This window comes from Paramisgurnus dabryanus, chromosome 10 (assembly GCF_030506205.2).
Source record: "Paramisgurnus dabryanus chromosome 10, PD_genome_1.1, whole genome shotgun sequence".
NCBI classification, from domain to species: domain Eukaryota; kingdom Metazoa; phylum Chordata; class Actinopteri; order Cypriniformes; family Cobitidae; genus Paramisgurnus; species Paramisgurnus dabryanus.
Window position 1 is genome coordinate 9,331,096 of NC_133346.1, and position 17,285 is coordinate 9,348,380.

Sequence of the window (17,285 nt, forward strand, 5' to 3'; positions counted from 1 at the left end):
TAAGTTAAAGAAATGTAAAATGACCTTACACAACAGACACGATATTGGCACATTAATCAATGTGGTTGATTAATTAAATAACGTTAATACATCAATTTGCAAAATAAAAATAAAAAGTGAGGACTTTTATTTTGCCTGTCCGGTGACGTTGCTGTAGGACGGAGTCCCGTCCCGAACATCAGCGCAAAGCTAAAGGATCTAAACTAGCGGGCGTGTGTGCCTACACTCTCTTTCTGTTTCTGTCTCTATCACACACGCCCAGGAGGATGAACGAACCATTTCATGAAGAGGATATATTGCACTTCATTTGACTTTTTAAACTTTGTGGGTGTTTTCTGTGCGATAGTGTTAGCCTAATGTGATGGTAACGTGGCTCGTCAGCACTGGAGGATTTCGGGAACTTTTTTTTACTCTCAAACATTTAGCAAATACATTGTTATTTAACCAACAGCTGTCCTGGATTTTTATAGCAGTAGATTTATTTTCAAAGGCATTTAAGTTGTCAGATAAGAGACGATTCACAGGTTAAGCATCTTGCTGATGTATTTACGATCGGTTTACTGTACCGTATAATACCTTAAAATTAATCGTCAAACGTATTGTTCTACTTATAATTATATAAGTAGTGTAATAGCACAACTACTCCTTTAATCCGTTATTTTTCTATTAAATACGGTTAAATTCGGGAAGACACAGGGACTGCCCAGAACCAGTCATCTGTGGTGTTTTGCATTATAAATGTCGACAAATTTTCCGTGTGACGTTTGTTAAAAGTCCTTGTTTGCGCGCGTGGCAGATTTAAATCCTTTAAATCGCATTATCTTTCGTTGTCTTGCTGGTTGAAGGCAGATTTACGACCCTCTGTTCACCATTCTTGTGTGTGACCCACCGCACCAAGTTTCATTTTTGCGTGTTTGTGAAAGTGTTTTGTTGGTCAACACTAGGCGGGAAGTGTCGTTAGTGTCTCGGGATGCGGAAGGGAAAGGTGTCGAGTCTTGGGTAAACATGTTTAAGGTTTTACAGTAGTAACTGTGACGGTGATCATGTCGTCTGTGGAGGAGGGTGTTTTCTCCTGGGTGGATAACTGGCAGTGGCTCTGTATGGTCACTTTGTTTCTGGCCTCTGTTGTCACTTTGATTATATACTTGGTGCAGTATTTTTCCATCGGACGTTCTGTGAAGAGGACATCAAGTCATGTGGATTTTGAGGAAGCTGATGGGATTTTATCTTGGGTCTTGTCACTGAAAAGCTGGAAGGGACAATGGAGAAAAGCCTGGTTTAGAAGCCTCAATGAAGAAGCTAGGTCATCACAGGTGCGTACTGATTCACAAAAATAATGTGCAGGAAAATATATTTACATGTTAATTTGTTTACGTCCTTATCTTGTCATGAAGCTCATTCATTATAAAATTAAGGTTTCTGTCAATTACAAGGTCTGGTATTACTAAACTCATTGAACTTCTGTTTTTTTATTATTGTTTTGTAAAATTGGTGTAATGCTTTGCTATTTGTCCTTTTTCCACTTATTAGAGCGGGATTCAGTTGACCTTTGAAGAGGATGATGTCCAGTCATCCGAACTGGCCATCGGCCAAATTTCAAGCTTTACAAAAACACGCGGTCAAAAGGTAAGGGCTAGCGTTCAGGTTTTTCAAGGCACTGAAACTATAAAGAGAAACTTTACTAGCAAATTCAATATGAGCAAGATAATAAGGATATGAGTATTAAAAATATATTTGCAGGACTTCTCTTTTTTGTTGGTTCTGAAGTCATTTGTGACTCTTGTCTTGTCATAAGCCTTTCTTTTACCTTGGTAAGGATATTTTTATCTTTTTCAGTATTGATGGTTTCTTTTCACAGAATGTCCGATGTCATGTGGCTGGAAACAAGTTGCAGTTTTCTCTGACTGCTTTACCAAGCTCAACATCTTCAGAAGTGCCCCTGAGATACAATGTGACAATATCTCCACTTCGTCTGCAGGTAAACTGTCTATAACCTCATTCACAGAGCACTTTGGTCCCAGAAAAAAAAAAAACCCGTAAAATTGTCAGACATGCTTCTGTGTGAATGCATACATGTTCTGTAAATATTCTGGGATCGCTCCTAGAAAGAGGACCTAGTAACATTCCCGTAAAGCCCTCTGTGTAAACAAGACGCAGAAACAATGCCGTAAGGGGCGTGCCGTAGTGAGGAATCATCGCAACAATGAAGTTATGGTTCAGCTCTTTAAAATGAGGGATTTACATGCAGATTAACATTCACGACGAGAAATGTCTACAATCTGGACTGAAGAAGAGATCAGGGAGCTCATCACTATCCGCACTGAAGCTGAGATCATTCAGCAGCATAGAAGTATAGAGCGTCACATGCTCATATGAGCTTATAATAAAACAAAAATGCATGTGCGTCATTGCAACAAGAAATATTGTTCAGCTCTTTAAAACGGAGGTTTTAAATGCACATTAACATTCACGATCAGAAATGTCTGCAAACAGGAATGAAGCAGATATCATGGAGCTCATCAAATATTCGCTCTGAAGCTGAAATAATTTACCAGCATACTAGAACGGCACACCATGCGCTCCTTTATGGTAAACAATTGATCATAAACAAAAATGCACGCAAGTGGTTTCTGGAGAGAGAAATGCTGGATAATAAGCAAACCTTAGACGATGCAGAGAAAAAAAACTACCAAGTGCAGGACTTTAAACACGTCATGTGTCTTTATGGGATTTTTACGGTATCTGTGTGAACGCATTGGCAGTGTGAATGAACCAAAAATCAAACGATCTCGGACAAATCCCGGATGCATTTTCCATGTACCGTATTTTAACAGTATAAGCTGCATCATTCAAAATTGCATCATTAAGACGAAATAAGATACATAAGTCGCAGTGGACTATACGTTGCGTTTATTTAGAAAATAATTTCACAAAATCCAAGCCGAAGAACAGAAATTTTATCTGGAAAGGCAAGTTATTCAAGTTAACAATAGCAGACAGAACAGCAGGCTGAATAGATGTCTGTACGTTAAAGTATTTTAAAGTATATTATCAGTTATTTAAATGATAAATCATAGCATACAGAACTTACCTGGAAGGTTGAATAGGCTAAATTAACTGAACAAGCCAACTAGCGTGAAGTTCGCATACTCATCATTCCATATTACTGAATCTGTTGAATTGACATAAATACAGGAGCAGCATATAGCGGACTCTCGCGGCTGTATACGGTTATGTTGTCTCTTGCCTCATAAATGTCAAAATTAATTCATACTGACTTACAAGGCGCACCTGACTATAAGACGCAGCACCAGTCAAGTTATAAAAAAACCCGCTGCTTATGGACCAAAAATATGGTATTTTCCTTAATGTCTGTGTGAAAGGGCATATGTTTGTTGAGGTTACTTGTGGAGAGTTGGCTCTAACAATGCTTTTGGCATCTGAATTGGCAGCAGAATTGCAGTCTGTATGGTCTGCTTTTCTAGGATTTCACAACATAATATTTTGAAACAAGGCATAAAAAGCAAAACTATCAGTAGATGCCATTCTTAGTCGTCGAATATCGGTATCAGCACATACGTTTTGTATGGGTGCTACCAAACACATTTTCCTTACATAGTGTGCTAAAATGATTTGTAAAAAAATTTTGTGCGTTCGTGGCCAGTGAACATATTGGCATGAGAAGTCAAAATTTAAGTGTCTGCAGATTCAGATCCACTTTGTCGAGCACTGGAGATTTGTTGCTCCATGCGGTTTGATAGAGGAATGCTTTTGATTTATAGGGCGTGACTTATTTTTGCTGTTTTATTCACCGTCAGCGTAGGAATCAAATTAAAGTGCACTGGCTCAGCGTCCTTTACTTTTTTTAATCACTTTATATGTCAGTGCCTCAGAAACGTGTACTTTTACTGGTACTTACTGCCTAGAATTGTTTATAGAAAAACCCCTTACTTTAGACAGAGAGTTAATGTACCATTGCACTAAAATGACAGATATAACTTTAAACCACCATTCCAGTGAGTGTGAGCCCATTGTTAATAAATATATTGTGTTTAAGAGCTTTGCTCAGCTATTTTTAAACCTATAAGCTGCTGAACTCGCTATCATGCTGATCTCATTTCAGCCGTAAGCACTCGGCACTGAGAGGGTGAACTTGTTCACGTCATTAACCTGCTCTTAAATCTTTCCTTATTTGTCTCAAAAAGCCAACCTTGGTCTTTATTTCATTGTAATGCACTTGTCTTGTTTAAACATCGGGTCTATAAATAGACCTCCAGGGATATGCCAAGCTTATTTGCGACATGCTTGCACTGTCTAGAAATGCTGGCTGTTTGTCTCTTTTTAGAAGAATCTGGATGACCATCACATATTTTTCAGCTGTTTGTGTGAAGGCCGCTGGAAAGCTCTCAGTGGTTGTTTAAATGGTTTTGTAGGCTGAATAGCGTATATTTACATCTTTTGTTCTTGTTCTAGAGATCAGAAAACCTGGCAGCCCAAAATCTCATGTGGTGCTCTAAAATAAGATTTTCATTGTTATGCTGTGTATACACCAAATGCGAAGCATCGCGTTCTTAGCTCTAAATTACTTGTGGGATTTAACTTAATTTTTTTGCTTGAGTTGAATATCTTCGACTTGGACTAATTCGCCTCATTCGAATCGTCTCGCTTGAGTTTGCGTCTTTTTGCTTCTATTCTGTTCTTTGCATTGACTTTGTATGTAATCTACTCGCTCAAAAGTTGCATTCATGTTTGGTGTACACCCCATTAGAAAGCAATTTGTAATCGAATATGCTTTCTAATTCACAAACAATAATAATATTAACCGAGTGCTCTCTCTTCTAATCTATCCACTTATTATACGTTCATCAAATGTTTGCATTTCAAATCTGGCCTCAGCTCAGACCATTTAGAAATACCGGTTTGAATCCATTAAGAGTCTGATAAAAAAAGTTAACTAAAAGAAAACTAGTCAGACGCACTTAGAGGGTTTTGCATCTAAGCTCTTCAACTTTATGTGTGCATTGTTGAATTAAATTTTATAATCTATATAATCTATTAGTTACTAGTTACAGATGGTTTGCTTATGCTTGGGTTGACCTTCGTTTTCTTCTGTCTGTATCGATTTATGCAATTAAGGAATGAACTGAAAGCATTTGACTAGAATTTGGCCTCCTTCTCTTGTTTTTCCCCATTCCTTTAGTTTCATTATCTAGAAACATAAAGTCGTGCTTGGACATGACAGCCCATTCCTCTGTGAGCGGCGGCCCTGCGGCTCAATGAGTTTTTGTGAATATGAGAATGTTGTGGATGGTGGACCCTTTTGTTTATTGTTTGCTTGTAGGCAGGGTTATTTTACACAGCTGTACTGAGCTGTACTGAGCTGTGTCCCTCTCCCTTGCTGCTTGAAAGCTGCTGTTCAGTTTTTGCTGATATAGATTAACACAGATCTGTTGGCTGTTGTTTTTAATTTTTAAGGGATTATTACAGCTCTAAAATCATTTACATTTATTCATTGTAATGCATTCAAACCTTACATTTTTTTTTTGTCAGTGTGTTGCCTGTGATTGAACCCTTGACTGTTGCGTTGCCAACGTAATGCTCTACCAGTTGAGCTACAACAATCTGATTTGATGAATCACATTGAAAGATGTGAAAAAATATGTTGATATCCTTGCAGCTGTCATCACACATAAATTGTTATGCATTAATGCAACCATAAACAGCCTACATTTAAGCTGATCTGTAGTTTAAATGTAGGCTGTTTATGGTTGCATTAATTCATATTACTTGTAGATAAAGTTATTTATTAGGAATAATTAATTATTATTAGTAATATTATTAGTATTAGTGTATTTTATTATTATGTTGTAGCCACTATTAAGGTTGTGCATTACAATGTGCTTATCAAGGTCAAAGTGTTTTTAGACAATGATTTGTGACTTTATATTTCCAAGGTAAACTCAGTGTGATGCTTTGTCCTCTCATTTATCATTGCTTAATTTTGGCTCATATGATGACTATGGTTATGATTAATATATGTGTGTTATTTCCCACAGCTGGCCCTACAGATGAAGGAGGTGAATGGGGAGGTAGAGATTTCCTGGGGGCTCCAAAACTTGGACTCTGTAGATGTGCAGCTCACCCCAAGTTTAACCCAGGTATATCCACACATCATGGCCTCTTATAAAGCCCAATGTTTAAATATAGTTTGTTAATAAATGTTAATTTTTTACTCTTTCCTGAGATTTTAAGTTACATACGTATTTTTTTCACATACAAAAACTGTAAAGATGAATTAACAACTCTATGACGAGTGTGTACACTGTAAAAAAAAAAAAAAACTATTACTGGGTGTTACAGGCAACTAGCTGCCAGTAACTTACTGTAGATTTTGCATTTATGTTATTTACTGGTAACAGTTTGTTCAAAGTGAAATGAACATGAAACATTTTCAGTCTTTATCTCCTACAGTAAGTTATTGGCAACAAACTGCATAATAACAGCTGATTTTTTACAGTGTGTACATGATAGTAATGACGTGTAAGTTAAAGGTTTTTCAGGTTCATAGTCATAACTATGTGTGTGTATTTCAGGGAAATTATGGGTGTCTAAGTGAAGCCGCAGTGAAGAACAAGCTGACACAGGTCTTGTGTGCAACTTGTCCATCAGTTACTCTAAGCAGCAAGCATGCAGAAGTCAAGGTACTGTTTATATTAGTAAATATATGGATCAAAACATATTATTTCTCCAAAATCACTGCCTTTAAATTTAAATGTGTATGAAATGTATATTAAAATTAAATCTGGGCTTTTATTAAATTAGCAAAGGAACCAGGTAGATATTATTTTACATCCATTTACAAAATTTAAGTGGCATTTGTCCATGTTTAAACTTTCATTCAAAGTGTTGCACAACTGTGGAAGAATGGAGAGAAAAACACAGCAGAGGATGTTGCCGTTGATGTTACGAGTGATAATGTTTTATTTCCTCTCTTCACTTCAGCAGGAAGTAAGGAACAAGACCTCACAGGTGACCTCACCCCCGAAGCCCCCACGAGCCCATGAATGGAAACTGTTAGTGAAGAACATCCAGGTCACATGTAAACAGGAGGATGGTGCCGCAGGTCAGAGACCAAACAAATGTCTACATGTATTTACCGTATGCAGAATCAATGCATATAGTTAAATAAAATACTGCTCAGTCTTAGTATGGCGGATAAATTGGAAGGTATTTTTATATTTGGGTATCTTTTATTTACCCAAATTACTTTTTTATTACTTGCTCTGGAATAATCCAGGCTAAAGTCTCATATCTAATTTAATTTCACTTTCATTTTAATCTTTGACATGGCCTTACTTAGTCAATATTTAAGATATCAAGTTTATTTTCACAAAATGTTCTTTACATTATTTAGGATAATTTTATAAACAGCATATCACCAAAAATGGTCACAGATACGATTCAAGCATTTGTGTTTTTCTGCATATCTATTGTTTATTTTTCTGATTCATTCAGCTTGGATACTTACCTGAGACATTTATTGATCTCATAAACCACACGCTTGCATTTTGGCACAGTCGCTGTGTTTTCCATTAGGGCTGATCATTATATTGAAAAATTTGTAATGGTTTTGTTGGCTTTGCACTTATGTGTTCATTGAGTTTACAAAAGACCTCTATTCTGCCTCTTATAAAAAACTATTGAATCTGCTTGGCTACAATGGATGTTTGGACAAAATTGATTTGAGTAAAATATTACATGATCTTACACGGGTGCATAAATATCAAGATACGTATTGAATTTTGTTAGATAGAAATTTCTAAAATATAGCAGTTTGGCTTTATTGCATTGCTCCCCAACACATTGTTTATGGAAGCACACAAGAAATCCCATATGCCTCATGTGATGTGATACTTACACACACCACAGACCTCAGCTAATGCTTATTGTTTCCCTGGATCGAAGAAAAAAAAAAGCCAATTACCAGTACACTATATTGATATAATTTGTTGCCACAAATTACAAGCTCCACTTCCAAAAAGCATCACTCTCATTCGGTTAATGGTCAACGTTTCCCTCCATCAGGATGTCCCTTCTGTTCGGAAAATCATTTCCGGAAGTGTTCTAATAGTCCCATTGCTCTCTAGCCCAAGTCACTGTACCAGCACTTAACGGAGACAAACTGGCATCTCATCCATTTTATGCATAATTTATTTCCCTGTTAAGTGTATTTTCTGCAAGGGTCAGTACAGGCTAAACGTCTGTCGTTTGATTTATAACGGAAGTGTTCTGCCGCTGATGAAAGCCAGGTCTGGAAGTGACCTTTTTTGTTATGGAACAGAATTCTTGGTTTTATTTCAATGGCGTAGTGTAAACATCTACTTTCGTAAGAGTATTTTGTCTTTGAAGTCTCTGAAGTCATTTCTGTTCTGGTTTAGGCGGCATAAATCCTCAGTGTCTTCTCCAATTGGACGATCCTCCTCAAAATTTCACCACTGAAGTCTTGACTAACACTTCCAATCCGGCATGGGACCAGCCCTTCATATTGTGAGTTCAAATGCTTTTTCTTATAAATGTAGCTTTAATTTAAGCCATTTATACTTATTGTACTGTGCCATAGATAGATGACTGAGTTGTGCAAAATTTTATTTTATTTACCTGCTACAAGGGCATTTATTGCCCATGATAACTTTTGCTTTATATTCAAAGGTCACTGATGTTGGACTTTGCTCCATTTTAGTGCATAGCAGACATTTAGATTTCTATTACAAAATTATTTGGGCAAAGATTTTAAAGATAAGTTTCCTCACAATGCTCAAACCTTATGTAAGACGCTGTCTCAACGCTGTCAGATGTCTGCTTACTTTGTGTAAAAACACATTTTAGATCACAGTGGTATGAGATTTATGTTTAATTTTCTGTCATTGTACGGTTTTGCAGTGAGCTTAGCGGCCGCTCAAAGGAGCTGAACATCCAGGTCGTGGATAACAGCAAACCTCGAGAGAGTAAGTCCACGTGAGCAAAAATAAATCAGATTAAAGCAATGAAACAGAATTGTGATATCCCTTAATCTGCATGTGCAGAAGCTAAAATGTCATCTGTGAAACTTTAATCACTAAATTATTTTCAATAAACCGCCATTTAAGGAAGTAGATTTATTGAGCTGTTGTGTTGCGATGATGTTGCAAGAATGTGTAAATGTAACCCAGTCTGCGAAAACTAAGTCATCCAATATAACCAAAGATTGAAATCAAACTTCAATGCTCCTTATCTCATAATTAGATTATGAGACTTTTGGCTTGATTTCACAGACAGGGTCACACTTTTTCAAGTTTCTTTCACCTCACCCTGATTTCCAAACAGTCAAGGTAGTTTTGTCAAATAATGTAATCGCCTGCTGAATCTCATTTGTGTCACTTTCTTGGCAAACACATTTAGCCGTTTGATTTGATTAGACTTCTTTGTTCTTTTCTCAGGTGGATTGTTGGGACAGGTATCTGTGCCTTTTGATCTGGTAAAGAAACATCCCAAAGGTCAACAGACCTTTTCACTCATGACCAAAGATCAAGTGACCGGCTCACTAACTACTGAGGTAAAAGATCTCCTCATCAAACAGATAATCTAGTTTACCTTAATATAAATTGTATTCCTATTTATGTGCCATTTAAAGGGACACTCCACTTTTTTGAAAATATGCTTATTTTCCAGCTCCCCTAGAGTTAAACATTTGATTTTTACCGTTTTGGAATCCATTCAGCCGATATCGTGCTTTGGCCGTACCGCTTTTAGCATAGCTTTAGCATAATCCATTGAAGCTGATTAGACCATTAGCATCGCGCTAAAAAATAACCAAAGAGTTTTGATATTTTTTCCTATTTAAAACTTGACTCTTCTGTAGTTACATTGTGTACTAAGACCGACGGAAAATTAAAAGTTGCGGTTTCGTAGGCAGATATGGCAAGGAACTATACTCTCATTCTGGCGTAATAATCAAGGACTTTGCTGCCGTAACATGGCTGCAGGAGGCGTAGTGATATTACGCACTGCCCGAAAATATTTCCCTTGGTTACTTTCAATAGCTGGGTACTATTTTTGGGCACTGCGTAATATCATTGTACCTGCTGCAGCCATGTTACAGCATGGAAAATCGCAACTTTTAATTTTCCGTTGGTCTTGGTATACGATGTAACTACAGAAGAGTCAAGTTTTAAATAGGAAAAATATCGAAACTCTTTGGTTAGCGTGATGCTAATGGTCTAATCAGATTCAATGGATTATGCTAAAAGTCTTATTTTGTCCTCTCTGTGTAGTTTACATACCTGGAGCCCAGCGAGGTGCGTAGCTGGCAGCCACCCACGCCGGCCCCGGCTAAGAGAGTGGAGATGGACCGCACTGTGATGCCCTGTGGCACCGTTGTTACCACGGTCACTGCTGTGAGAAGCAAACCGGGGCGACCTTTACCACCTGGTAATTTCCCTTTGAGATTTTTTGTGCCTTGTAAGAAGACTTGTTCTTGATTTTGTTTGCAAATGATGTGCTTTCAATTAATTTGCATAGCTATTGTAAGTAAATCTAAAGATTTGTGTCCTAAAGCAAAAAGTCTGATCTTATCCTCTTTAATCTGTATTTGTGTGTTGTTTCCAGTTACAGAATCCAAATCTCCCTTAAAAAGCAAGCTGGCAGAGAGAAGGGTGTCAGAGCAGACTTCACTACTTGGAGCCAAAGTTAGCAAAGCCCTGTCATCTTCTGATACAGGTACTGATTTCGGTTTATTTAACGTTTAGTATAAAGCTTGTCGACAGATTGCATATATGTGACCCATCTAAAGGTCACACATAGCATCTGCTATAACAGAAATGCATCAACATACTATAGCTTACTTTGCATATTCCTTAGCAGAAAGTACTTTCAGTGTATACATTTTTATTAATTAAAACAGGAACAATTTCTTAATAAAATGTGAAGTAGGCATTTGAGATAAAGTTGAGCTCATCTCTAGATGATCACTTATATTCTCCTCCCTGCACAGAGTTATTGATGCTAAATGGAAGTGACCCCGTTGCTGAAGCTGCCATCAGACAGCTACACGAGTCGGCCAAACAGAAGCTCAAATCTCCCGTCAAGAAAAGTACCATTATCATCTCTGGAGTGACTAAGGTACATAGGAGGACACTGTTTATATTCTCAAAACAGCAGCTTGGGATATGGGGAGGGAGTGGTGTCAGTTTGTTATTTGAGATGTTACATTGTTTGCATGCTGAGCTCCTGTTCTGAGTCTGATGTGGTCATGTTTTAAACGATTTAATGCATCAGTAATTGGGTTATATGCTCTTGTCAGGGTTTTTAGTGGGTGGGGAGTGGTTTAAGTGCTCTAAGCTTTTTTATTTTATTAAAAATGGATGTAAATATACACTATATATCCAGAATGTCTGTGTTCGAAGCTGTACTGCTCAGGCATACTTTATGATGTAACACTTTTTTTTGACTGCATTTGAAAGCTGGTTTCCAATTAATAAAGCTTTTGCTGTTCACCTCCCCAGACCCCTGTAACACCGGATGATGAGATGGTTATGATGGCAGGATATGCAGCTGCAATGGATGCCTCCATGTCTGGAGCTTCTGAGGTCTTCAGCAGTGAAACGGTTCCCTCGGATGCAGCAGCAGAACCCAGCGTTCTCGAACATCCAGAATCCGTGGTGGGCACAAACGGCACGGACCACGTGGAGGACTGGGAGAGCCAGACCGGAGAATACCCAGATGCGGACAAAACCTCTCTCTCCTACTGTCCATCGGAAACGGGTTCCAAAAAAGGAAAAGGTGAGCTTGGGTGGATTTTGGGCCTAAATTATGTGAAGAAGAAAAACTTTGGAACAGGAAGAACTGAGTTTCTGGTTTCTGTTTAACTTCACACTTACATAATGTCTTGTTTTATTGGAGTCATAAATATGATCACAGGTCTGCATGTGAACAACAAGGTCATAGTCAGAGGGTTAAAACTGTAACCAGAACAGTTTATTATTCTTCCGTGCTATGTGTATTTTTTGCAAACTAGCCTTTTGCAGTATTAGATGAAACAACTAAGTTTTGTTAAACATTGTCTAATTTAAATGTCTGTCCTCTGTACCTCTCCTTTTTTTACTTTTTGTATCTTAAAGTGGAAGCCTGTGATAAGCAGACTTTATTGCTGGCAGAGTAAGTGACCTCTTGAGAAGTCTATAATAGTAAAGTTATGTAGACTTCCTTATGAAACGGTTAACCCTTTAGTTAAAACCAGTCCATGATCCAGCTTTCTAAGCAAACTTCAATCAGGATGTCTTAAATATTTGGACATACTTTTGTTTTTATCTTATCAAACCTTTTCACTGTTTGTTCAGAGTTTGATTGATTTCAAGTGAAATTCATGCTGCCAGTTTGCCACAGTGATTTTCTTTATAAGACATAAAGATCCAGACTTTAAAGGATTAGTCCATTAGTCCAATGTTGATGTCTTTCTTTGTTCAGTCGAGAAGATATTATGTTTTTTTAGGAAAACATTCCAGGATTTTTCTCATTTTAATGGACTTTAATGGACCCCAACACTTAAAGGACAAGTTCGGTATTTTAGACTTAAAGCCCTGTTTTCAGATTGTTTATGGTGAAATAGAATGGTTTTGACTGAAATTTCGACATTTGCGGGTGCCCTGAGAATTTTCGCGTGTTTGTGTTTCAGCTCAGACCTCTGCAATGGGTTTAATGGTGCACTGGAACAATCTTTCCTAAAATGCATTAAACTTTCGTTTACAAAGATGTGAAACTCACCGAGTGGTTAGGGGTGTTCACTGATATGCTCACACAAAAATCGCTGCAAAAGATGCTTTCCAACAGCTGTTTTAGCATTCGTTGTTAACTTGTGGACCTATTTTTCCAAACGCCTCACACCCGTACATTCTTCCGCTTAGAGCTTGAATAATAAACACTCCAGCCCAGGTGGTGGCGCTAATTCGCCTTTGCCAATTGCAAGAATAGAAACAAAGTTCCCGGCGCGGAGTAATACCGTACCTCACAGGACATCTAATACAAGTCCATGGGGCTGGTAAAAACTACGATAAAACCTGTTGGAATGCGTCTTTTGGAGCGATTTTTGTGTGAGCATACCAGTGAACACCCCTGACCACTCGGTGAGTTTCACGTCTTTGTAAACGAAAGTTTAATGCATTTTAGGAAGGATTGTTCCAGTGCACCATTAAACCCATTGTAGAGGTCTGAGCTGAAACACAAACACGCGAAAATTCTCAGGGCAGCCGAAAATGTCGAAATTTCAGTCAAAACCATTCTATTTCACCATAAACAATCTGAAAACAGGGCTTTAAGTATAAAATACCGAACTTGTCCTTTAACAGTTTTAATGCAGTTTAAAATTGCATTTTTTAAAGGACTCTAAATGATCCCAAACGAGGCATAAGGGTCTTATCTAGCGAAACAATTGTCATTTTTGGCAAGAAAAATAAAAAATATGCATTTTTAAACCATAACACCTTGTGCGTGACGAGCTAGGGTGACCTCGCGTAATGACGTCGAAAGGTCACGCGTTACATATATGAAACGCACATTTGCGGACCATTTTAAACAATAAACTGACACAAAGACATTAATAAGTATCATTCGACATATAACAACGTCAGAACGGTCCTCTTTCTCCATACTTGTAAACATTGGGGCGTAGTTTCGCATACGTCATCCGTGACCTCTTGACGTGAGGTCACGCTGGCCCGTCACAGTTGTGGTTTAAAGTGCTTTTTTTTGCCAAAAATGACAATCGTTTCGCTAGATAAGACCCTTATGCCTCGTTTGAGATCATTTACATTACTTTGAATTTTAAACTGCATTAAAACTGTTAAGTATTGGGGTCCATTAAAATGAGAAAAATCCTGGAATGTTTTCCTCAAAAAACATAATTTCTTCTCGACTGAACAAAGGAAGACATCAACATTTTGGATGTCATGGTGGTGAGTAAATTATCTAGATATTTTTAAGAAAATTGACTAATCCTTTCAGCCATTCTGAATTTTGTAGCTGGTGTGGGCTGGTTTCACCTGTTTTCAAGCAGATATTTTTTTATATTCTGTTAGTGTCGTTGCTATTCTTTCAGCTGATTTAATACATAAATACCCTATATTGATATTGCCAGTACACTGCAATGGTACCTTTCAAGCGTGAAACCGATTTACCGGCTAGTGGCGTAACACGTAGTATCTAAATTACGTCTAATCTACTGTGTCATCATGGAGGTCAACAATATCATTCAAGCAGGGACTCTGGTTGATTCCTGATATTGTTTCTGTTTAAACTATTTGACCTCCAGGTTGGCTCAGTAAACTGTTGAGGAACTTTGAAGCTTGGTTAATTATTTTCCCATTTCTCTGGTGACCCCTGCAGGCAGCTTCTTGCACAAGAGTGCCAAGCTATTCTTCAGACGGCGACATCAGCGGAAGGAGCCAGGCATGAGTCAGTCCCACAATGACCTGCAGTACCTGGAGAACCCCGAGACGGCCATGGTGGGCGACAGGGAGACGAGAACGGCCACGTTCAGACGCATTATCAACCGCAAGCTTCTGCCCAAGAGCAAGAGCAAACCCAATGGCACCATGAGAGAACCCAATACGTGAGCTCGGCTCAGGCACGGTGTAGATGCAGACGCACCTACACGTTCTTCTGCTCCTAAACTAACAGCTTACCTCATTTCCTTAATCTCTTTGTCCGTGCTCATTTCCATAATGATCCTGGTCGCATCTGCCAAAACCCCTGCGTGCCAACAATCACCCTCTCATTGCCCGATGACCCAGAAAATACTTTCTTTCTTCCTACCAACATTCCTTTTCTCCAGAATTCACAGAATTTTGATATTCAGACCCCTGGATCAACTCAATGAACTTAGTCAATTTCAAGCTGTGCTAGATGTCTCTTTGCAAAGAAAGGGAAAAAGATATTGTTTTGCTTGTCAATCAAACTGTACGCTTTATCTTTGAACTAACTATTGTGTGTGTATATGCAAGAAAGTATACAGAACTGCGTCCGATTATGCACTGACTGTTCTGTCATCGCTCAAATAGACTCATTTAACCTTATGCAAACTGTGATCGCCATGCAAAAGATACTTTGCTTCTGTGGCCTTCTAACCAAAGCGGGATATAAGGACAACGCTCCTTTGCATTCTGCCTACTTTTAAGCTTTTTCGAGACCAGTGAGATACCAGTTATTTGTTTGCACTTCTTCAAATGCTCAGAATTCATTTGCACTGTGCAGTGAATTCAGATTGATGATAGAAATCTATTTCTGAATTAGCTAGCCTTGACGTGAACTGAATCTGAGATGTTGAACTCTGTCAAAGGAAGAGAAGTCTGTTTAACTGTTTTCATAACATTATTTGACCAATTTTTGACTTTGCATACAGAAGTCACCTTTTATTTTCCAGTAGCTTTAATAGCCGTCTTTAAGTGTGTGAATTTTTAAAAGGTTTTGAAATGGCTGTTCTTGGATATTTTTTTTTTTTTTTGTTTGGTTCCCTGTTTACCTTTTATTTTTTATCTGCAACAGCAATATACATTATTTGGTTTTTTTTTTTTTTTTAGGTATTTTTCCTTTTAATTCAATTATTTTGATAAACATGATTTTTTTTGTCATTTCACAACTGTGACAAAATTACAAGTTTTGTGAATTTTACCAAAGGATCTTTAACACTAAGTTTATATTTTCATACAGAAAGATCAGCTGGTGTCTCTTGACACCTTAGCTGTTATTTTCCCAGATTGCTTATTATGTTTAGTAATGTTGGAAGTGAATGCAAACCGGTTTAAATACTGGGCCTCAACCAACTGTAGTTGAGCCTCTGCCAAGAACTGCAGTGGTTTGGGAGTTTTATAACAAACTCTGCTGGACATTTACTTGAACCTAAGTCACGCGTGTAAAAGAAACATGAATGCCTGTTCAACCTGAATGTGTCGCAGTCTGGCCGTTCATTCCGTGTTGTGGAAGGACTACAATTTGTTTGGTGAAGTTTTAAAAATGTGTTTATGTTGCGTTCATGTTGTTTTTGTGTGTTGCCATGTATAGCCCGAAGACTGTATTTCTTAAAGGAGCAATGTGGGATTTTTAGGAGGATCTCTTGACAGAAATGCAATATAATGTACATAACTATATTATCAGTGGTGTAAAAAATGTTGTTTTATTACTTTAGAATGATCCATTTTTATTTAAATACACCGCAGGTCCCCTTACATGGAAGTTGCTGCCACGTTTCTACAGGAGCCCTAAGCGGACAAACTGTTTTTCAGGGCGCATTTTGTCCCTATTTTGTGTCCGACGACCATAGATATTATATACGTAGACGCCTCATAACGTGCTGCAACGTAATACAGCGTCGCCGCCATATTGGTTGGGTCTCTGAACGCTAGCACCAGAGTCAATGGAGAGAAAACAACTATGCCTGTATTTTGTGCAGCTTACGGTTGGTTATTTTACCATTTATAATATTATGTCATTGTTACTAACGTTACTTACGTGTAACCAAACTGTTTGAAAATCCAGTAAATAAAGGGAGTAATGATTATTGTAGTTGGGGATACACTTTCCTTAATAGAAATAAATGCAGGTGGGATGCATTGGGGACCCATCCAATATGGCGGCGTCAGTCTATGAGGCATCTATGCATATTATGTCTATGCAGACGACATGTTTGTCCTTTGGCAGCTTCTGTATCTTTTCTTTGCGTTTTGAAATTGAGGTTGGTTGAAATTCACAATCTCGCCTCTAAAAAACCCACACTGGACCTTTAAGTGAAACCTAAGGTCCTAAACGGGAAAATGACCTAAAACGGGACAATTTTAATCTTGCTTAAATGGCTATCTAGAGTTTTTTTTCCAGCCATTAAATAAAATCTAACAAATCAATCCTCTGTATATGCATATCACTAAACGTATACATTGAGGTATGTTATCTTTACTCAATTATACACATTACCTGGATTATTAACGTGTGTGTTTGGCATGTACAGCAGCAACACATTGCTGGTGTTTTGTGTTTGCTATGCAGTTGTTAAATAAAAACCTTGGAGGCCTGTCCATAATGAATGTCAACCTGTGCAATGCAGGTATTATCTTAACATATCTTGATTGGTTGGAGCAATAAATACTGACTGAACACTCAGTGTGTTGATTCATTTGACTTTCATTTATCTTTCAAAATATAATTTACATGTACTTATAACACGTCCCGTACAATTCTTAATAAATGAAATAATTATGAAGCGA

At 37.8% G+C, this 17,285-nt stretch overlaps 1 protein-coding gene across 4 annotated transcripts; it reads left to right on the forward strand.

Annotated features, from left to right (window-relative positions):
- The first annotated feature begins 152 nt into the window (after nucleotides 1-152).
- On the forward strand, nucleotides 153-17,181 carry c2cd2 (C2 calcium dependent domain containing 2). Of its 4 annotated transcripts, none has more exons than XM_065259926.1 (14): nucleotides 153-1,313; nucleotides 1,531-1,626; nucleotides 1,859-1,978; nucleotides 6,057-6,158; nucleotides 6,594-6,701; nucleotides 7,003-7,123; nucleotides 8,439-8,547; nucleotides 8,941-9,005; nucleotides 9,477-9,592; nucleotides 10,311-10,467; nucleotides 10,645-10,755; nucleotides 11,030-11,157; nucleotides 11,541-11,817; nucleotides 14,416-17,181. In XM_065259926.1, exons 1-14 carry the CDS (start codon nucleotides 1,044-1,046, stop codon nucleotides 14,643-14,645), a joined length of 2,010 nt encoding a protein of 669 aa, XP_065115998.1. In that variant the 5' UTR covers nucleotides 153-1,043; the 3' UTR covers nucleotides 14,646-17,181. The 4 variants fall into 4 exon arrangements, with proteins under 4 accessions (XP_065115998.1, XP_065116012.1, XP_065116007.1 ...); XM_065259940.1 differs by having other exon boundaries at nucleotides 10,651-10,755; XM_065259935.1 differs by having other exon boundaries at nucleotides 7,006-7,123.
- Nucleotides 17,182-17,285: the final 104 nt, after the last annotated feature.